This window comes from Drosophila willistoni (assembly GCF_018902025.1).
Source record: "Drosophila willistoni isolate 14030-0811.24 chromosome XR unlocalized genomic scaffold, UCI_dwil_1.1 Seg144, whole genome shotgun sequence".
NCBI classification, from domain to species: domain Eukaryota; kingdom Metazoa; phylum Arthropoda; class Insecta; order Diptera; family Drosophilidae; genus Drosophila; species Drosophila willistoni.
The window spans coordinates 8,312,997-8,336,669 of NW_025814057.1; the positions used below are offsets into that span (position 1 = coordinate 8,312,997).

The 23,673-nt window shown below is 37.0% G+C and overlaps 2 protein-coding genes across 3 annotated transcripts in view; one reads left to right on the forward strand and one right to left on the reverse strand.

Moving 5' to 3' along the window:
* LOC6639376 (mucin-5AC) overlaps window positions 1-22,127 on the reverse strand; it is a 48,231-nt gene extending 26,104 nt beyond the window's left edge. The window contains exon 1 of the mRNA XM_023181732.2: window positions 20,481-22,127. Within this exon, the coding sequence (XP_023037500.1) occupies window positions 20,481-22,112 (1,632 nt within the window). The 5' untranslated portion in view covers window positions 22,113-22,127. The remainder of the gene's footprint in view (window positions 1-20,480) is intronic.
* On the forward strand, window positions 17,409-19,279 carry LOC6639374 (protein snakeskin). 2 transcript variants are annotated; one of them, XM_015179058.2, is made up of 4 exons: window positions 17,409-17,457; window positions 18,114-18,183; window positions 18,573-18,769; window positions 18,841-19,279. In XM_015179058.2, the coding sequence occupies exons 2-4, from the start codon at window positions 18,133-18,135 to the stop codon at window positions 19,079-19,081; spliced, it is 489 nt and encodes a 162-aa protein (XP_015034544.1). In that variant the 5' UTR covers window positions 17,409-17,457; window positions 18,114-18,132; the 3' UTR covers window positions 19,082-19,279. The 2 variants fall into 2 exon arrangements, with proteins under 2 accessions (XP_015034544.1, XP_002061902.1); XM_002061866.4 differs by lacking the exon at window positions 17,409-17,457 and adding an exon at window positions 17,920-17,997.
* Window positions 22,128-23,673: the final 1,546 nt, after the last annotated feature.

A 23,673-nucleotide genomic window follows, 5' to 3' on the forward strand; every position in this document is an offset into this window, starting at 1 on the left:
AAACATGTTCAAACAGATCGATGCAAAAGTAACATCAATAAGGTGAGTAAAATTTGTAAAATAAATTTAAATTAAAGCGATTTGAATATACACTCGAACATCCTTGTTCTTGTTGGAGAGTATCTTCAGGTCGATCTAAGGAATTCACTGAAAGGAATTTGAGCTGTACTTTGTTTTTCCTTTTTTTTTTTGGTTTTTTCTTTTTTGTCCCGTATTTTTTTGCTTTTTTCACTTTTTTGTTTACCACTTTGCACATTTTGCTGTCAAATGTGTTGATTTATAGTTGCCGATGTGCCTCGAACCTCAATGACTGACTGAGTGAGTAAGTGAGTGAGTGAGTGAGTGGGTGGTTGGACTTTGGCGCCACAAAATATGTGAAAAAAAGTGAAATGAAATCGAGACCTTGCCTCGACGTCTCGATAAAGCCAAACTGCAAAGAACTGGGCACGACGAAAAAAAGTAGAGTAGAGAGGACAAAAACAAACAAAAAATAGAAAGAAAAAAAAGTTGCCAACAATTTCAATGACAATGCGGCAGTTTGTCGTCAAAGTGAAAGAACTGGGAAATTCTCGATTGCATTTCGTTTGCTAGCAGCAGATCGATTGCAAATTGTTTTTGCTTTTTGTGGATTTAGAATACGATTATGTACCTGACATTGTTTGTTTGCTCATCAACCAAACAGAAACCCACCCACCCAAAGAAAGCTTCTTTACCTTCTTAAAAGTCATTTTCGTATGATTTGATACTCTCACTCTTTCGCTCATCGTTATCCCCTCTGTCCAGTGGATGTCCAGTTGAGTGGGCATCATCGGAAGTGGGTCCACAAACAAAACAGAGATTGAATACGCCTACCAGCATACAAATTCCTTGGGACACACAAATCAACAGACATCAACAGCAGCAGCAGCAGCATAAGCCATCCCATCCTATCAAGGCGAAACAACAGGGCCTAAACATCGCCACGGTGCTCATTTGCAGGCAGTCCACATCGAAGTTCGGTTCGGGCTATCGGCTCTTGCGACTGATGACTACGAGAAAAGGGCAGATAATCATTTGGCAATTGAATGAACAGCCACACAAATGCGGGAAGCGGAAAGGGGAGAGCGGCTAAGCGGCAACTGACCAAACTTACTTAAGATGAAATGAAATCTATGTCATTTAGCAGGCAATAGATTAAGCAGAGGGAGTGTAACCACAAGACAAGTTATAATTACTGTTGCAGTTGTTTTTTTTTTGCGTAAACCTAAAGGTAACAGAGGGACAAAACCACAAATTAAGAACAAGCTACCAGGGAGCATTCTACCAAGTGGAAAGAACAAACTTTTCAACGCTCAGACAACAAGCAGACGATAGTTAATGTAAACAAAAGTTGCTTATCCTGGTTGAGAAGGCTTGAGGAAACCACACACCAAAACCAAAAGGGAGAAGGCCAATTGGGCATACGAAATGCTAAATAAAATGCAAAGCAAAATGTTTATTCTCATATTTAAGTTTACCTTTAATTTTCAAAAGATTTCAACTATCTAACTGTTGACAATTGCAATGCTGTTTTTTAACCTTTTTTTAATGTGACATGATAGATGATATTTTAATAGGTATTGCATAATTTCATTTTGTATAATATATCTCTTTAAATATCTGTGTTTTGAACTTTATTTTTATTTCCAAAGCATCTTCTTTTACACTACATTCTATCATCTTAAAAGATCTACATTAACTATTCCTTTAGCAGAGCATTTTAGGTATTAAACATAACTTATTTAAAAATTCTGATTGCATTGCATTTCATTTCATTTACTAGCTTATACATACTTTAGAAACTTTTGAAAATTCCATTAGTTCATTATTTGTAGTTTGTTGTCCATAATATTCTTTTTTGCTCATTACATTGCTTTTATCGTTTGCCATGGGAAAATTTGTACAGAATCTTTTGATAAAAACTCTACAAACAATTTGCAAATCAATAACCACTATAAAGTCAATTGGCGGAAATGCTAGTTTTCTTCGTCATCCTGTACACAGGCTAATTTGAAAGCACTTTGGTTTCAGTAATTGAATTTATCCTTATTTCAACTTGAAGGCTAACAAAAATGATTGCTCTACCTGTGGACAAGAAAAACTAAAAGGAGAAACCGGAAAATCTGCAATCACAACACAATATACATAGATACCAAACAACCACGACATCCTCTTGACACACATAGTAGCCAATTAGCCATGTGCATAGAAACCTTTTAACTATTTAAGTTTATTAAGGTTTATTTGCAGAAAAAATGGCAACAAAAAAAAAAGTAAGGGGAAAAAAAAAACTGAATCTATGGCCAGGCACTTGTGCATTTCCGTTGGGGGTACGGAACAAGTATCCTTTTTCACTCTCCATCGTAATTTATTAAACTGCTGCGGAAAAATGGGGTGAAGTACTTAGAAAGGGTCTCATAGTTGATGGGGAGGATGGGTGGTCATGGGTAGGAGGGACAAGTAACACTGTCTGTGAAATAAACTTCCTGCAAAATATGACATTTATTTCGCTCGACAGTTGCGCCATTTCTTTTGCCCTTCACCCCACCACAACTCTTCTCTCTCAGTCTCTCTCTCTCTCTCTCTCTCTCTATCTTGGTGTGTGTCACTATCTTTTTGGTAACGGAACCATGAAGTCATATTTTGTACTGAAAACTAAGAGGGCTGCGCCCGCAATGCAAGTTCCGGGTTTTGAAATACTGCACAATTAGCCTTTAGATTTGAACTTCAAGAGCAAAAACGACAGCAAGAGCAGCAGCAGCAGCAACAGCAGCGAAGAAGGACAAGTAACCCCCACTTGACTTGATGGTTTTTTAGCTTCTAGAAAACCAAAAAGATTAACTTTACTTTACTTTCAAGCCAAAAGTTCCAAGAAATTGATATTAGGGACACAAACCAAACGATGTCTTCCTCACTCCCTCCCCAGACGCCCGCTCCAGTCCACTCAAAAATACTTCCGGCCAAAAAAAAAAAAAAAACAAAAAAACAAAGTCTGCACTTTACAAAATAAATCAGAACATGAAAGAAAGTTTAAGAAACGAATTCGAATTACCCTTCTATTACGACTCGTTAGGCTTGTTAAAGCGTTTGCATTTCAAACTAATAGACAATTAACTACACGAAAGAGTTTATAATTAAGAAAGTTTATCTGAAGGCCACACATTTTAGAGATCAATGAACTGTGATCGTTGGCTAGTTATGGCTGTTGATCATGATCATGCTTATGAATTTGACTCGAATATAGCTTTCTTTTCATTACAGGCTATTACAGGGCATCGAAGATGGAAGAAAATTTCAAAGACCTAGTAACCGCATTAACTTTAACCTCATTGCAATAAACCAAAGCCATTTTTGTGGCGAGGGGCCGAGACTTGAGAAGGTTTGGCGGGTCGGGTCCGGGCTATAGGGAAAGGTTTCCTTAAAAAAAAAAAAGGCGAAACAAAAAAACAGTCAGATAAATTGCACGAAGCTTTCTTTCTATGATTGTATATGTGTGTTGGGAGTGTGAGTGTGCGTGTGTGTGTGTGTGTGTGTGTGTGTGTGTGTGTGTGTGTGTGTGTTACCACCGTTCGGTTTGCTGTTCTAAATCGATTTAAATGTTTAGTTTGCGTGTTTTGCAGAGTTACCTTGAGGCTTTTATGTAGAGAGGGAGAGCGAGAGTTCTTTACCTATATATGTATGTATGTATGTTTGATTGTTTGTATGTATTGCATTTTTTATGTTTTATATTTTTTGTTTCTTGTTTAGCGTCTCGTCCTGGTTATTCTCGTAACAAAGCGAATTTCCATGTTAAATAGCCGGGACACGTGGCGGCATCTACAAACGTACAAACAAACATACTGACAACCATCCAAAGAAATATATCTATCTTCTGCCTTGCTTCCACTTCGCGAACCATTTTGATTGACGTTTGATAAACCATAAAAGAGAAGAGAGCGAGCGGCATAGAGACAAGACATGGCAGGACAACGAACTAAAGCTACCAAACCCCAAGCCCAACCTCAACCCCAAGAAAAACAACACCATCAAGGAGCCACTAAAAACGAATCCCGCAAACCCGCTAACGTAGTGTCCACATGATGCCGCAATGATGATGAAGGAGTTCCTTCCTGTTCCTTGTCTGCCTGCCTGCACGTCTTGTCTAGTGTCAATTATTTCTCTATTATGTCAAACTACTACTAGAGACTTTATACATGCATGGGAAAGGAGGAGGGAAGGAGGTTAAATCGCCAACAACTGGGTATGCTTAATAACGAGTGTACTAAATTATATAGCAAATATAATAGAAACTTTGTTGAACCACTAACACTGTTACTTGTTATACTATTATTAGATAAATATAGTTGGATAGCAGAATTGCACATTAGTTTGGCAAAACAATCGATTGATCGTTTGATACAATAATGGGTAATTATCGACACAGATCAGACATTTGAGGTTCAACTTAAGGAAGAAACTGAGGGGCTTAAAACTAACCAAGAGACCCCAAAACAAGAGTTGAAAACCATGTGAAATGCTTGGAATATTTCATAGTTTGTCTCGTTAAATCCAACAACCTTTGTCAGAGAGTTGTTGCTCCTTTCGTCTCGGTCTCGGTTACACATTACGTATACGTGATATCTTTCCATTATACCTTTAGACAAATTTGGTTTCTATTTAGGGGCGAGTTTCGAGTTTACAACTGGTTACCATATCAGTTTCTAAGTGGCAGAGATGAACAATGTATGTTGAAATAGTGTGTTTGTGTGTGTTTTGTAGAATTAAAGATGCACAGATCCACACAGACTTTGTGTGGGAGAACAAAATAAAGAGTTACACTCATAATTGAGTACAATGTGCAGGAAATGGTTTGAATATCCTTAAACTCAAACTGTGAGAACACGGCCAACATATACGCCCATACGCCCACTAGACGAACGGTCGGACGGTGGGACGGACGGACGGACGGACGGACGGACGGACGGACCAACGTACGGAACGCCCTACCGACCGTTGCATACATAAGAATGTTTTGGCTTCGTTGTCAGACATTTGCACTTGTTTACCTACATTGTTGCAAAAAGGAAATCAACACAAAATATTCGAAGGATACGTGCAGGGACTTTTGTTTGCTGTTTGCTGTTGTTGTAGTTGTAACTGTTGATGTCTGTCGTTTTGTCTTTCTGTCGTGCCATTCGGCCTGTCTTTGGCCCCATGTCAGGGCATACATGCAATGCTCTTAACCAAAACCGAACCGAGGTGGTGCCTCTTCATTTTCCCACACTCACACTCTTACGATGACATGCAAACATACAAATGCCATTTTGTACCTACGCGAGCCACATCTATATATATACATACATATGTACATAGTATATATATAATAGATACTTAAGAATGAAAATTTTGGTTTTTTTTTTATTCAATTTTCGCTTTTGGCCCATACTAAATTAATTTTTGGGGCAGTGGTTTTGTGTATGTCGTGGCGATGTCTTCTATGATTCAGGTCAGGATGATATGTGTCGCTGACAGGAGCTGTCCATATCAACGGTATAGGCGAATTTGGGCGGATTCACACCACACAAACGCACGCACAAATACTGGCGCAATTGACACGTATGTGACAAGCTTAGCAAAACTTTCGGCATAGGCTTAGTTCTCTGCCTGATTTGACAGCTAGAATGACACATACATTCGTACATATATCATCAAAAAGCAAGCACACAAAACTGGCTAAATGAATTATGTGTGAAAGGAAAAAGTTTACCCTAAACACACACACCCCTCACAGTCACACACACACACAAGCACACAAATCAAATGAGTTGAAGATACATTTTTACGTAATTCACGCACGTCGTCAACATTTTTACGCCAGGTGAATTCCTAGTGAGTGAGTGAGTGAGTGAGTGCAAAAAAGGGAAAACAGACAAACCCAATAACTCTCTTTGCTAACAAAATAAAGTCACAAAATCTATTCAAATGCCACAAAAAAATGAATAAAAGCAACTTAGAATGGCTATTAAAAGTCTAACGGTTTTGTTTTTCTTGGGCATTTCTTAGTAAAATGTCTTTGAATAGTTTCGGTTTTAAAGTTAAAGCTTTATCAAACAATGTCTAAAGTTATAAACTTTGCCAAATAATTGCCATAGTTATAAACTTAAACTGTACACAATTAAAAGTGTGTCTTTTGCCTAAATGGTCTGAATTTATAAGTATTAACAAATTTTGTGTCTTGAGAAGGGGGCCAAAGTCGTTAACATTATTAATTTTGGGTCTTTAGTTGTTGGTAATGATGTATGTATGTATTGTATAGGATATTAACAAACAGCACTAAATATCAGCGACCACTTTTGCTTCACGTCACTTCCACGTCACGTCACTTTCACGTCACGTCAGTGGGCAACACATCGACGGAGGAGACTGAATATTAGCCCCGTTTGCCACCAGCGTGTTTAATGCGTTGTTCATTTTGCAAACCTCTTACGTCATTTGAGCAAATTTCGAGGCGAACTTCATCCCACCACTTCCCATTTTCCCATGACTTTGCTTCCCCCTCGCTCTCTCTCCCTCTTACTTTACGTCTCCCCACCATTGACCCCTCAAAATAAAAATAAAAAAATAAGAAAAGAAGCAAAAAAAAAAAAAAATGTGTCATCATTAACGGCCATGGCTCACGTGCCATGCCATCCGCCAAAGGTTCTGTTCTGTTCGGTTCGGTTCTGGCCAGGTTTAGGTAGCAGGTAGCAGGCAGCAGGCAGACGGCGGCAGGCCTTGCCAATACACAAATCGATCGCTGTGGTTTCTTTCATTAAGTATATTTTGCTAGCTTGTTTTGTTGTTCTTGTTGTTGTTATTGTTGTTGTTGTTGGTGGTGTTGCTCTAGCTTCGCGTTATTATTGTAATAAAAATTTACGTAAATCGTACCCGCTGCCCCCTAACTGGTACTTTTATCTCCCCTTCACTCTCACCTCTCCCCTCACCACCTTGCACCATTGCCCCCCACCCACCCCAAAAACTGAGCTCACGCACAGTCAGCGTGTTTGGCGTGTCCTTCGATGAAAGTTGCCTTTGTTTGCCAATTTTTATGGGCCGCACCCCTCCGCTCCTCGTTCCCCGCAAACCAGCACACACACACACACACACACACACCTTGGCTCCTCTACTAGCAGCTCCTCCTGCGGTGCGGTCAAATTCTCATTCATCTTTAACACGCCTCATCATACACACCCCCAGTCAGACCCATAGCCCTCACCCCCAACTCACGTTAGCAAAAGTCAGCAACCTTTAATAATAACACCTGCAGACTAATTAATGGCAAATATCTGCCTCACAAAACAGGACAGGAGAGAGGAATGAGCTGTAGAGAGAGGGAGGAGACCTAATGAAATCAGCAAGTTATTCACTCTAGATTTGATGTCAAAACCATTTCCTTGATTTTATTATAGTCCCACACATTCCCATCATTCAAACGTATCTAGTTAAATATATGTATGTATATCCTTTATATAGGATATATGTATGCAAATGAAGTGTCAACTAAAAGTTATAGTTTTCTGTGATTTGACTAGAGTAGAGAGTTAACTAAATCATAAATGAATAGTCGATAGAGAAGATGTATGAATGTCCTCTTGATAATCGATCTAACCAACACCAAATTGACTCAAGTGCCAAGACCGCTAATGAAACTCAATTTATTCTCATACAAATGGGTTTAAATCCTACCCAACTGCAGTAGGCCTTGATGTTCGTGTGGCTAATTATACATATTTCTGGTTTAATTTAGGCCAATTTCCGTCCACTTGAAATTGTTGCATGTATCTATTTGTGTGATTAACACTCAAAGATTTTAATCTAAAACCCAATATTGAGTCAATCTTTTCAAAAGTAATTGTATAGTCATTAGCTTTTTAAAAAAAAATATATATATTTTTGAATGAAACTATATATTAAAAAGTCTTTTTCTAGTTATTAAAAGAGTTGATTGAATGAGATCATAATATGTCTTTTTAATTAATTTAATTTTAATTAATTTTTTTTAGTTAATTTTTAGATTCATCAAGAGCAAACATAAATATACTTTAATGAATGAATAATTCCCAAATAAAATAATTAAATTAATAACCTTGAAATAAAATAGAATATAATAGAAACTAATTAAGTTAGACACAAAAAAAAAAAAAAAACACATGTACGTATTGCCAAAGTCGTTTGCCCATTTTCATTTGTAATTGTATTAATAAAAGTTGCCAACTTTGGTTAAATTTAAGTGGCAAACAAAAGTACTTATATCGTACATATGCAGAGATAAAATATATACAATATATATATATATATATAACTAGATGTGTGTCTATGCCATGTTTGACTTTTATCTTTGTGTTGTCAAAAAAGCAGTTCGGGAAAACTTTTTAATGACATACTTATGAATGTGTGTGTTTGTGTGTGTATGTTTTTATGGGAGAAGGACTTGCTTCCTTTCTTGCTCTCGTTTGCCTCATTTGCCTTGTAATTAAATTTAAAACAAAATAAAAATTAAATTGAAATAGAAATAATAAAACAAAGGAAACAAAAAGTGAGCAAAAAGGCAATAGGCAATGGTTATGCAGTGGACTGGCGGCATTTTGATGGCACTTCTAAATTTATTTATTCAAGCAAATTGCTCTTGATCAATTTGATTTCCATTGTTGGTTGCTTAGTCGTCCTCATTGTCGACGTTGAGGGGAAATGGCAAAGCTTTGTCGAGTGGATTTTGGTTTCGCTATGAAAACTGTGTTAACGGTGACACATGCACATTATGGCCAACAATAGTCCGGCCCTTTATTGTTGGCCATTTCCTGGCTCACACACAGAGACAGAGAAAGAGAGTAAAGAAGAGAGTGGAAGCGGGTGGAAGAGGGATATACACAAAGGCCTAAACATCTTGAGAATGGGCTTTTAAGTGCTAGGCAATAATTTACAATAGTCGGGCTATATAGCCATGTCGTTGAAAAGGGAAGACACTGCTTTGGCATAGATATATATTTATATTTATATTTAGGTATATAAATATATATATGGGGTCCCCTTGTATTGGCTTAACGCTATGGCTACTTTCCATAGTTCCTTAAATATTTGTCATCTTTGAAACTAAATGGTTAACCCGGCACTCACACACACACACACACACACACGCACAGACACACACACATACGTAGACACATACATATCTTTGGCTCGAAACGGTTCCAGCCATTTCCGAGTTTTAAGTGAGCGGAAAATGACGCATGCTTCGTTTCGTTTCGCTTCGCTTTTTGCGGTTTTATCCTTTATTGTTCTGTGGAAAGGCAGGACCAAGGTTAGGGTAAGGGAAGGGCTGGGCGATGCCAGGGGTATATGCCACTCAAATTCAGTTTCCGTTTGGAAACAACAAACATTCTAATCTGAGGCAAAACAACTGTGAAGAAACGAACAGCAAAACAGAACAAAAGCAAAAGTGCCTTGAAGTTCATTTGCTAAATAAAATTTTGATAAAACAAAAACGGCAAAAAGAATAAAAAAAGACGTAAGTGTGGGCAAGACATAGTATGTAAGTACATACACACACAAACACACAAACACACACATATACATATAGCTGCCGGGCTTGGTTTCATTTTCATTGACCCGAATACAGATTCAGTAAGCAAAAAAAAAAAAAGGACATCATCGAGGGTGCTGCCAGTGCCCCCAGTGGCCCAACTCAACTCCTCGGGCCATTCGGAATAACACAGAAAACACAAAAATAAATAAAAATAAAGCAAAAAAAAAAAAAAAGAAACGAAGAAAACTTTAAAAATCAAATCTGCTCAAAATGCAGCCCAGTCAAATGGCACCAACTGGCAGGCATAAAATACTTATTCGATTTCGTTTAAGCCTAACTACAGCATTTAACATTTGAACTATGACATAGAACTAAATGATATGGTCGACTCATTTGGAACACACGCAATCGACCCCATCGTTTCTTAGCCCGAGCAGCCGTACAAAGGCCGAATGCAATTTTAACCCGTCAGCTACTTTGAGATAGACAAACGCAAGGGCATGGCTAAAAGAGCTTAGTTAACCCCAAAACGAAGGTTCTTTAAACAATTATAATTAGTTCAGGTTACCTTTTAAAATTCTTTTAGACTTTTTAACTTTAAGCTTTTTTGACGTTCTTTTTTATTTTTTGGTAATTCTGAACTCGTTTCGGCAGTTTGGATAATATATTTGAATTATTTCTATTGTTACATTGCAAGGAAATAATGACATTATGAAATCGACCAGAAATTGGCTTTATTATTTCTATTGTTGGTAAATTTACTCTTGTCGATAAATTTTTAATGCTGCTTAGTCTCATCATCATCATCATCATGCTAATTAGTGTTAGCATTTCAATTTTTTACACTGTTTATATTGAACTTGAATTTAAGTGTATGCTGGAAAATTTCGATAGATATTTCTACAGCGTTGCCGTTGTCGATGAAGCCTCCAACCAATTATGGCGCCAAAAACTATGCAACGTTGCGTATAATCAGTGTCTATTGTTGACGTAGACGATGGCACACCTCTTTACCATCTATTCTAGAGAGGCCATAACCAAACCAAACCAAACCAAGCCAAACCAAAACGAATTGAAAACCTGCATCGACTGTATACTCACCGATGCCACCGCTGCCGCACCCAGGACACAAATCAAATTAAGAACTGGCAGACCGCACCGGCTGTAATTACTAAAGAGTGGCGATTGTGTGTGTGTGTGTGTGTATATAGATATATATATATATGTTTGAGTCAGTCTATGTGTGTGTGTGTGTGTGTGTACTGTACTATCTCTTCTATAATACTGGCATAAATCACTTTCGCTATTATCAGCTGTATGCAACGAACATCTAATGCCCCATAGACGCGCCATCATAGTTGATTGAAAGGCTGTACTCAAACCAACAGCAAAGGAAATGTTCAACGTAATTGATATGTGATTAAGAGACTTCTAGTTACCTGCAAAATAAAAGTAAAGAGTGAGGCAATTAGTAAAACTGGATAGAAAATCAAAAATAAGAAATCTCAATGGATTTCAAAATGCTTGTTGTTTTTGCAACTCCCCCTAAAAATATTTTTAAATTTCAAATTAAAATTGATTTATGATGATGGCTAACTCAAAGAAAACTAAGAAAAAAGGAAGAAAAAAAAAATACAACGAAGAAAAAAGAAGAAAGTCTTTGCTGCTATTTGTTTGGTGTTTGCTTTTATCTGGAACCCATATGACGACGACGATGATAGCAAAGACGATGGCTATGGCTTTGGCGATGGCGATGGCCATGGCAATGATGATGATGATGATGATGACGAACATGCTGATGGTTGATGATAATGATGAAGAAGGGGCCAAGCCAAGACCGCGCTGACGTCCAAGAACACGAACGATTGCCTTGTGGGTGCCTTAGAGAGCAAGTTCTGTGGCTCATAAATAATTTTACGTTGGCATTTTTGTTGTTGTTGCTCTTGTTTTGTTCATCTCTGACTTTGCACCTTTTATTGAATTTCGACATCACCGGGGGACATATACAAGTAGTGCTGCAAGAAGAGAGAGTAGAGAGGGATCGAGGGGCGAATGAGTGTTGGAACAGTGTTACGGATGTGGATGTGGGTGGCCAGATGAGATGTTGTCCAGCTAAGCTGCTCATAAACGAAATTTATTAGCATTTAAATATTTCGGCACAAGGCACATATGCGCCTGACATTGCGCCTTGGCCAGGTAATGAATATTACAAGAGCACACCACTTCGTGCTGCTACCAAAAATGGAAAACCTCCAAAACAGGCGTGGGTTGATTGGGTCAAAGGAAGGCAAAAGAAAGCACAAAAAAAAAAAAACAGCCAAAAGAAAAGAAAAGAAAATCATGGCAAGTGGTGGCAGGCAGTCAGGCTGGCGGGCAGGCAAGCAGGTTGAAAGTATGTTGCATAAGCTGAAATTAGTTTATGCATATTTGAAGTCGCATATGAACACACACTCGACTCGATGGACTCGACCGCCCACGTGAGAAAAGGACCAAACAGCAGCCAACCAACCGAACAGGCTCTATATCTGCATACATATGTAGCACACATGTGTTTTTCAATTACGTGAAATTTTTATCCATCTGCCTAAAACTATGCTACAATTTACTTTTTGATTATATTGAAGATGCAGATTAGATGCAAATTGAAGATACCTATTATTCCATGCAGCCTTTGCACATATTTCTTCATTGATCAAATTTGTTTATCAATCTTTTATTTAATTGTGTTTGATACGAAATTATAATGTTTAATATCTCAGAATAACTCAATAAAAAAGTAGCAAAGTTTTCTATAGGTTTTTCGGACTCTGTATATGATAAAAATACGTTTATAATGATTGTAAAATTTATTTATAAAATATATGTAAAATATATATTTATATTGGCTAAACAACATACTCATAAAGAATTCTAAACTATCACTGCATTTGTGGAAAAAAAGGTCATAAAGTCTGATTACTTGGATCGTTTTACTAATTATGCCATTTCCATTTGTTTAACTATTTAAAAAGTAAACTTAATTCCAAGTATGCTTCTGCATTCTTCGAAAAGGCCATCAGTCAAAATTATTTTTAAAACTGTCAGCTTCAAGGACCCTATTCATAGTTTAAAACAATTAAACTACTCTATACTATCTCCATGCAATTGAATCGAAGACCAGAATTAATTAGATCCTATTCAATTGCCACAAGGAGTCATTGTCACTGCCAAAATAGACATTTCATTGGTTAGAGTTCGTGCTCTAGTCATTTAGTAGCTATTCGCATTTCAATATCACAAATCAATCAAAACTACAAAAGTTAGTCCGAGATTTGACGTAGATACATTTCTAAACAGAGATTTATTCAAAGACTTAACAATTTTACAACAGAAAAATGTGGAATAGGTATTTTGCTTTATTTTATTTAAAACTAAAAACCGAATCACTGAAATTTTTTATTGCAAATAAACAATAAATCTAAAATTATTTATTATATTTCGAAAACAGTTTTCATACTTATTTCAGAGTAAGGTCTTGGAAACTTTTTTGGCCATCTTTTTGAGGAATAAACCAAAATAAGTGTCACTTGTTGACTCAAGACAAAATTTTGTTCTAAATTTTTTAATTTAAGATCACTCATACGACATGTTGGCACAGAACATTTTACATTATAAAAATTGTACGTACATATGTATATTTATAAAGTATATAGTTTTCCGACCAGTTTTGAATTTCTACTTACAATTACTAGTCGACTAATCGACTGATAATACAAGTTTAGGTTAAATCACTTTATAAAAAAGATTAAGCGAAAAAAAAAAAAATTATAGTCTTGTCATTAGTTTCTGGTAAAAAAAACCTATTTGTGCCACATGTCGTATGAGTAATTTTGTTTATATTAAACTTGTAGATTGATTTTAAACACATGATATCTGTGTTTTTTTTTTTAAAAATAACATTTGTGTAGAAACAAAACATATTGCATTATTTTTAATGCACTTGGGAATTTTATTGTTATTGGATATGGTATTTAATCACTCACATTTAGATATCTGATATAGTCTTGCACTTGCAGTGAATATCATTAGTAAGCACATCTACAATTCCGATCATCAAACATACATGTATGGTAAATATTATCCCAATATGTGTGTGGTGTGTTCTTTTTGCTAGGTTCTTTTATTGTTATTAAGCGGGATTTTGTTTGTTTGTTTATTTACTATCCGTTGATTGTTTGTTAATCGTGCCACTGACTTTGGGGAAAGTGCAAAAGTGTTTAACTAAGACTAACTGCATTTACAGTGAAATCTATGTGCACCTTGGTTTTTATTTTGTTTTTTGCCACACTTTGTGTTTTTTGCTCAGTATGTCAACGGCGATGACATTCAATCAATCCATTCCACAACAACAAAACAACACACGGACAAAAGTCAAACACCACACAGCAACAACAAAAAAAAAAGAATGAACAAATTTCGTACGTTCAAAGGAGTACGACGTTCGAGCTAATTTCTAGTTTGAAAATGGAATTCGTAATGTTTGAACTTGGCTATTAACTCTGGTTTCTCCCGTTGGGTCATCCGCACAGCGCGACGGTTCCCAACGAACTAAACGCGACTTCTGTGGCGACAGGCTCGTTTAGAAAGGACGAACGATTCGCAATCGCAATGAGAATGGCAAGCGAACAAAAAACAACACATGCTCTGATAAGGATAACGCAAAGGATATTGTACATGCATGCAAACGAGTCTATCATACTATGTCTATCAAGATGGAATTCTGTGCAAAACTAATTAGACTAAAAACTAACTTAGTAAGTTTAAGACAAAGGCAAAGAAATTTACTAAAATTGAAAATCCATAAGTTTTCAATAATATGAAACAAAAAAAATATATTTTTTTAAAATATAATTATTAATTTATTTATTGGTAATATTGAATATATTTAATATGATATCGTATGGTAAGACTTGGATAGAAATTCCATATACTCTTTACTCACACTCTTAAGCTTTCACTCTCTCTCTCGATTTCACTCTCTGTTTGTAGAAGCTTCACACACACACTCTCTCTCACTCTCCCTCTCTCTGTCGCTCTCACTCATCATGCGCACAATGCGGACTCTTCATTGGCATCGAAATAAGTAAACAAACGAAACTTTCATTCATAAAAAGCAACAACGAATCTCGAATGGCGGGATGGCGACTGGCCAGCCCCAACAACAAACCCATTGCCGGCAATGCGCGGGCAAAACAGAAGAAAAAAAAAAAAAACAAAAAGATGAAATCAATTCAATGTAATCAAAACAAAATCGAAAAAGCTCTCTCCTAAAAAATATAAAAACAACAACAAAACAAAACCATGTGTTCATCTATTTAAATGACTGACTAACTGACTGACTGACTTACTGAGTGACTCATTCTAATGAGACTAATGCCAAATTTGTATTTGTCCAAGACCAGGTCTTGCCCGCCCTCATACTAATTGGCAATTGCATTTATGAATAATTTTACCCTGTAATTCTCGAGATGAGAAAGTTGCTTTAATAAACAAGGCAATTAAAAACTCTCGGAAATAAAATAAATGACAAATTATTTTTCTTTGGCAGGGTATTTTTAAGCCGACGATCTTTTTTAGCCTACAAAGTGGTTTATTGAGTCAGAGAGTCATACCTCATTAACGACGGCACAGACAGTACAAATATGGCAAGTATGTGATCCACATATGGAATTGGGTGTAAAAAGTATTTTAAAATTACAATTGTAATGAATATGTTCGAACATATTTGCAACATATGTACATATGTGTATGTAGGTACGTATTTATACCTGTATGGCAGTCTCCCCAATGGCCTCCTGCTAATGAAATAAAAACCAAAGGAGAACATGCCTTTGAACCTTTTGCAAATATCAGTTACTTAAACCAAAAACTCGGCTGAAAAACAAGTTTCTGTCGTTTCTGTTTATCACCCTCAAACGGATCATTATCACTTTTAAACAATATTAATCAAGAATGATTCTTAAGTGAGTGTGCGCGCATGTATTGGTAGTTAGGTATAAGAGACTGTGCCAATCGAATGCTGCCTGCTATGAAACTCCCACGAAAAGCTCACGCTTCAGCTGTTGGTTTGCCTCAGACATTAAGTTGACACACTCACAGATACTCACACACACACACAAGAACATACGAACACACTCACATACATTGGCATTGTGAACTGCGCCGGCGTTAATGCCCGGCATCGCCAACGATGACTATGGTTGTTGCTATTTTCTTATGTGTGTGTGTGTTTTGAGTGAGTGTTTGTGTGTGTGTGTGTGTGTGTGTGTGTGTGTGTGTGGTTGCATGCCGGTTTTAGTAGTACAGCCTGCGGCGCGCGTTCGCAGTGATTCATCGCGCCATCCCGCGCACATACACAAGCCAGCTACAAGTCAACCAAAAGTCAGCATTCGTATATACATACATATGTACATATCGAATGACATACAGAGATCAAAGCAACAATACAGACATTGGTATTCCAAAATTAAAGTTGCTTTTGTCTGAATACAAGACCAGCAACAAAAAACGTTTCTATATGTGAGAAAAAAGGAAGTTCTCTAGAGTGGGGAAACAATTTAAAAAAGAACTCTTTTCAACTCTTGCACTTTGTTTCTGCATTTTCCCTTCCAATTGTGTTCCTTTGTGTGACAAGTACTTAAAATAACCTCAAGTTCAACTGTACTTTGGCCATGTTATTCAACATTCAAAACTCTATCTTTAGATACTGATTCCTAAACTGGATTATAATAAACAATTGACCACAGCAACCGCACAATACGTAAGCTTAATGCGATGGATATGTACACACAACAAATGTATGTATGCGTGTGTATATATAGGTATATAGTATCTAGATATAATCTAGGCTATTATAAAACCAAGCATCTTCAGTTGTTGCAATGAAAATATAGAATACTAAAGCTAATTACACCATCGAACTATTTAAAACTATTTTGATTTAAGGTTTTAGATCATTTTTCCTTGCCATCTTATGTTGTCTTAGCAAAAAGCAAGTTGCTATAGTTCTGTAAAATCAGATATTACAAAATAACTTGAAGAACAAATAATAAGAATTTTTTATATTTATTTTCCAAATATTCCATCATAAATATGAGAGCTAATTAATTCAGTTTCTTAGTCACTTCACCGACATACATATATATAAATATTCAGGTATTGGACTCTTTATTTTTTTGAGTGTATTGCCATAGTACTTATTTGCTATACAAATGCAAATTACTTTTCTCGAATCTCGAGACGCAAATACATATATCTGATTTATATACGTGATACCTAGATACCCTAGATGAAAATATAACTAAGCCAAAATAGATACGCGAGACAATTGTAAACTGTTCGTGAATGAAAGTTGTGAATATTTCAAAAAGAGTAGATATAGTAAGAAATATCTTACTCTCTAGCTCTCTGTCTCGGTATTATTATCGCTTCTGTATTTCGGGCAACTGACAGATATGCTTTGAATAGACAACATTTTGCCCTGAATAACAACCACAATTGAGGAAATTATAACTCAAATTCATGTACCCAACTACATATATAGACACATACATACATATGCATGTATAGATATATCATTTTGCGTGTTCAAGTTTCAATTGATTCTCTCAACACTTTTCAATTTGATTATTGTTTAATTTTTTAATCATTTTCAGTCAGTTGGCATCGTGCATTTCAATTAGTTGGCTTGGTTTGCGTTGTTTGGCGGGATGGTGGTTATCGTTCAAGGTCTAAAAAATGGCCACAAGAAACAATGATTCTTAATACGCATAGAGGAGAAGGCTTATCAATTACTAAGTATTTGGAATGCCTCATCAACGACAACCACAACTGGAAGTCCCATGAAAATCGCCGATGACGTAAGAATGTACATTTGTAACATTTCCGGAGCTCAACAAAGACACACACACACACATTGACACTTTCAATCCGTGGCGGGCATTGCATCGCATAAATGTTTTTTTTTTTTTTGTTTTTTTGTAGTTTGGCATGATTAATAATATAGTAATATGGCTCATGTTGGAAAAAATCGCAGCTACATAGCGACAACAAAGGCTATGGCACATATAGTAAACAGAGATTAGATTAGATAAGGAGATTAGATAGAGCGGCGACAGGGAGCACCCAACGCATGCGCAGCTCCAACAATTAGTAACCCATTTTGGTGGAGCGCACCTGTTATCAGGGGGCGAAAAGCTTATCTTATCTTGGGTATTGCGCTATACTCGATGATTGCAAAAGCTACAGAAATTCTTTTTAACCTGCCCAATGAATGAGTACGTTGAAAATTTCAGTGTTCAGTTCACAAGCGACAACGCAACGAAAACGAATAATTTCCCATTTTCACATTATTTTTTTTTTTTTTCTTATTGTGTATTCAGAAATCACCCAACCAAAAGGTGGGCAAAACAAGTGATTATCTTCTAGTGTGTATCTGTTTGTGTGTGTGCGTGTGTGATGAATTACATTTTGTAAATATTCTAAAAATCAGTTGAAATTTTTGTTTTTTTTCCAGTTAAATCAACGAAATCAAAATGGTATCAGTCGAGACAATCGGATCAATTTTTATCAAGGCCTTGAAACTGGTAAATATTTCAAAATGAAAATGTGTAAACTAGAAATTCTTAGCTCAAACTATAATATCAGCTATTGGGTTTATGGATGGAAACAATCCTAGTGTTAAAGGATACACACATTCCCGTTCTCGATTCCTGTGTACATGTTGGGCAATATAATACCTACATAGTTTGGGGTACATACTAGTGTGTTGTGTACGTGTGGTGATAAGACTCCACTTTTATCAGCAAAAAATTACTCATACCTTGTACATATGTACAAGATCTCTTGGTGTTTAAATGTTGGGCGTGGTTAATGGTGATTGGGTTATGGATGACTCAATAGTTGCTATTGTGTGACCTCATTCTTATCCTGTTTCGTTTTTGTTTCATTTGATCTTTTCTCTGGTTTTGTTAAGGTCATTAATTTGGTCATCATCTTTCTATACCGCTGGGGAGATGGCGGTGAATTCTTGGGAATCGGCGGCACCTGGAATCTGAACGAGGAGAAGAGTGCCGATGCGGAAATTGTGGCCTCTGGTGTTATGGTTGGTTTCCTTATCTACACTGGCTGCCATACAATTGCCTATGCCTTTGGCACCACCAAGCATAAGGGGTAAGTTCAACAGATCGACATCTGTCTGCCGAAAACCTAACTCAATCGAATTGTATTTCTCTCTCTCACAGTGAACTTTGCGATACTATTATGAATGTGGTTGGTGTTTTCATGTGGGTTGCCGTGGGTGGAGTTGCCCTGCACTACTGGAAGGGTTACATGTCCGACGAGGGTTTCCTTTATGTAAATTCTGAACGTCAAGTGGGCATTGCCATGGGATCGCTATGTGTCATTGAGGGTGCTCTCTATCTGCTGGATACTGTGCTCGCTTGCATACACTACTCTAAGGGTGACACCGACTACACACAGTAAGAGGAGATGACTTGAGGATCAGTCTGTATCGCCGAATATACACACACATACCACACACCCCCACACCATATTATATACACCCATATGTCGATAACTGATAGTTCAGTTTTAAGTGCAAATTAGTTTATATATTCAAGTTCAAGCTAAGTGTCGTTTTGTCGTTTTACATATCATATATAATATTTCTTTTCGCTTAAATTTTTTGTATCTTTTTTTTTTTGTTTTTTACTTTGTACTTTGTATTTGTATTTTTAACACATGGCAGCTACAGTTACCTGACTCTGCCCCCGATCGTTTCTAATCTAACTAAGTTGTTCAATTGGCTCCACAAACCTTTAGTACTATATAGTTGGCAAATACAAATAACTAACGAAGCCAGAACGAAACAAATACTAATTTATTTCTTTGGGACGTTGGTGGGGCAAATAAATGGATAAAACAAGTCTGAATTGAAATCAAGAATTGAAAGTGAAAAGATGAAACAACATCTAAAGCATTCTTTCCTAATAGATATTCATATTTAATAAATCAAACTATATTTCTTAATGTAGATAAATATATAATGTTTGCCTATACACCTGCGTATATAAGTTTATCAGTGTGTGAATGTTATAAAACTGATTAACAAAAAATTGTGATAAGCCTTGTCAACTAACGCAAGTTGAAAAAATACGTTGGAATTTTGTTATTACCCAACACTTAACAGAATGGATGCACTACCAGGGCTGCAAAAGTAAACATGCATGGTTTTGTTTTCCTTATCAAATCAAACAAACAGAATATAAATTTAAAAAACCAAAATGAAATATCTTATTTGTCATTCGGTTCACCCAATATATAGTTTGATTTTAAAACATAATGTAATTTTCTTACTAAAGCAGCTTTCTATTAAAAGCTAATGTTATCGATAGAAATGTTATCGATATCTTGTTTATGTTTGCATTTACATTCTCAACACTGAAACAAAGTTACTGCAATTGTTACACTCATTGGGTGCCGAAAACAAACATTGATAAATTAAAAAAATGGAACCGAATAGTTGAAAAGTTATTAGTCATGATATTAGAGGTAACTCTTAAATGGCCTTTGGTGTGAGAAATTTATTGAAAATTGTTTATTAAGTCTTATAAACTAGGGTTTATGGGCGCAGCAGCAGACCCTAACAACGAATTGCCCACAACTGAGACTGAATTAAGCCACTGAATACTAAGTAGTAGACTGTGTTTAGCTTCAAATGTAACCTTCTATTTGACTATTTCAAGGTTAAATAGCGTGAAGAAGAAGAAGAAAAAAACAAATACATATTTACTTTAAGTAACAACACAAACTCTTTAGGATTCATGGAGAGTAAATAAACTTGCATAGGTGATGTAATATAGGTAAATAAACAGAGACATACCTGTTTCTTTGGATTCCCATGTCCATCGACCATATCGCGCTGTTGTTTCATGCTCCCCGTCCGGATGACACGATGTGAACAGAGGGCACATCGTCGTCCAACCGATCCATCTTCCAAATTGAGGGCATCAAAGAGCACTGGTTGATCCTGTATAAAGGAATTTCGTGTACGCTGATTCAACAATTCAAGAGTACGCGAATCCAAACTCTCTCGATAGACATTGTGCACTTTGTCCAGGTTATGCTCATAGTCTGTATCCAGATTATAGCCACTATTAAGACTAGTGCGTGAGGCCTGACGTGCTGTCAGGGAAGTGGTGCTACGTTTGCGTCGCATTACGACCGTACGAGGTGTACCCTCCAGGGATGAGGCATGTGCCTGGGCAGGTGTACGTGGCGAGGATTGACTTATGATATAATCACCAGGGGCCGATGGTGAGGGGGAATGGGAGTGTATAATGGCTGTGGCAGGCAATGGCAATTGTGTTGTCGTTGGCATTGGCTGTTCGGCCAAACTCATCAAGGATTGCTGACGCTCCAGCTGCTTTTCATAGCCATTGAATTTGTCGTAATCAATGAAAGACATATTGGCATAGCTAACCATATTATCAATGGCCTGCAGAGATTGCAACGAGGCACTCCATTTGGGATTCATTTTGTCTTTTTTCTCCTTCTTCTCCCCACTGCCCCCATTTAGGCCACTGAACGTGCTCTTGAACGAGGCGAGAAGTGTGTTGGAGCGTCGTTTTTGGAAGTTTAACTGAAGCTCACTGGGCTGTATTTGGCTTAGGGACATTAGTGAGGGTTTCCTCTGCATATCGACGGACGCCGTTGCCGATGTTGGTGGCTGCATCTCTTCTAATGGAGTCGATGAGATGAACGGCTGTGCAGATTGACGACGTGCCGGGGTCTTGACCATAGAACTCGCTGTATCCGCACGTCGTCGCAATTGCGGTGAAATTTCACTATTCTCATTCAGAGAATTCTTACGCGGTGATGCCGGAGACATCGGGTCACCAGATTTTTCAGCCTCTTCTGATAACTGCTCCAATTGGGGTTCAATGAAACTCCGACGATTCGGGCGACGTAGCATAATCATTGAACGACTTCGCGTAAATGGCGTCTTGAGGTTATTTTCCTCATCTTCGCCAGATCGGGATAAATTCTCTTTGCTGCCCGTTATATGATTGATTAACTTTGTCAGTTTGTTACGTAGAAAACTATTGGAACGCTCCATTTTGGGAACATTCTCATAGCCAGGTGGTGGTCGGGTGGATTGTGGGATAGTTCCGAGTGCTCGACGTTCTGCCTCGTATTGATCTTTTAACTTTTGGGCTACGTTTATAGCATTCGTACTAGTGGTAGTAGTTGTATTATTATTATTTGGCACAATATTGTTATTGTTGTTGTTGTTGTTAATATTATTGGTAGTGGTAGTCTTGGCATTCGTTGGCGATTTTATGCTACCATTTTTATTGCCATTCGTTAGTTTTTGTTGCTGCTGCTGTTGCTGTTGTTGTTGTTGTTGCTGCTGTTGTTGTTGCTGTTGCTTCTGTTGTTGCTTTTTATTTGCCTTTTGTGTCTTTTTTTGCGCCTTGCCCACATTCTTTGTCGTTTCCTTGCTGGAAATCATGTTGAGGCCAATAATCTGTAGTAAAAATGGAAGAGAGAAAAAGAGACAAGGAGAAAATGTGAGTAAGAGAGTGAGAAATATTAAATTTCATAGCCCAATCTATATCTTAACAGTTAACCATACCAAGACAATGCTTCTATCAACATTCCAATGTTCGTATTAGCAGATATCTTTACTTATTTTTTTTTTTTGGCTTTGTCAATCAATTTTTTGTGTGTTTCTTTCATATCAAGAAACAAAAATTCAATTACTCGAACTAAACTACAGCAACGCACAAGGCAAAGTAATTCATAGAAAAAATATGATCACCGCAAGGGTACTTAAAATCGGAATGGCTGATTCTTAGACCTCTTGGAGATTGAGCTTTCAAATGTTTCTCTAATCACTTCCGCAGTCGATAATCTCAGAGTTGTTCACAAAAATGTCATCCATTGGCAGTTTAATTATAGGAATATTGTATGTCCAAATTTTGATATTTTTATCAAAAAATATCATAGTGTTTGTCTATATAATCATTTGGTTGATGTGCCAAAATTCATAATAACGTTTTTTAGAGAGGGACTATAACGATATGTTATCGTTTGCAATATCTTTTCATATAGACTTTCGATAATTGATCGATTTATCGATCTTAGTTTGCTGAATGTGGAATACTCTTATTTATTTGGCACATATTAGAATCAAAGGCAATGAAACTTAAAGTATAAATCTATAGTTTATAGTAATAAGTCTCATTTCATCTCAAAATGGGATGTTATCGACTAAGACCAAACATATATATAGTCCAATTAAAAGTATGATGCCAAATACCTTTTTTATGCGTTGAAAACTACACTCCAAAATGCATATGACCTTTCGCTCAAAATTATGGCATTTTGTTGATTCAAATATATGTGGTCTGTTCCATATTGATGTCAATAGGCTCTCTATACGCTGTCTGTAGGGCTTTAATTCAAACATTCGCTGAAATCTCCTTTCAATCAAAATGATCCTCTTCGAGAGGCCGACAATATTCGATTTGTGCAGAGAGTTTCCCTTTGATTTATGCCACTTTCCAATGCCAACCAACACTGCTGGTGCCGTCTTTGTTTTCGCTCCCATTGGGAGCCAGTGACCCCCTCCCTCACCATCGCCACCACCACCTCCGCCGCCGCCCCCATCACACCCTCATCTGTCAGCCTATCAATCTATACATATGTGCAGATAGGCAGAGACAGAAAGACAGACATACATACATACATATGTACATATGCATGAATGTGTGATGAATAGAAAAAGCGAAAAGCACAAAACGCAATCCGCCAATTTATCATGGCCTAACGACGACGACGAACGACGGAATGAAAGGCAGTTTCGTCCACTTAACATTTGATAAACTCCGAGTCCAATGCAATCACCCCCGTCACCCCACTCCACCAACCCATCACACAGATACTCACACATCATGCAGAACTACTTTGCGGCATAGCCTAGTCTAAAAGGGAGAAAGAATCACGCATTTCCATAAACCCTGACCGCATATGGAATAAATTTTGATGTCTTTTCACTATATAATAATAGC

Coding starts and splice junctions, on each gene's coding strand:
- LOC6639374 (XM_015179058.2), top strand. CDS start 18,133: ATGGTATCAGTCGAGACAATCGGATCAATTTTTATCAAGGCCTTGAAA. Junction 18,184..18,572: donor TTATCAAGGCCTTGAAACTG/GTAAATATTTCA, acceptor GGTTTTGTTAAG/GTCATTAATTTGGTCATCAT. Junction 18,770..18,840: donor GGCACCACCAAGCATAAGGG/GTAAGTTCAACA, acceptor TCTCTCTCACAG/TGAACTTTGCGATACTATTA.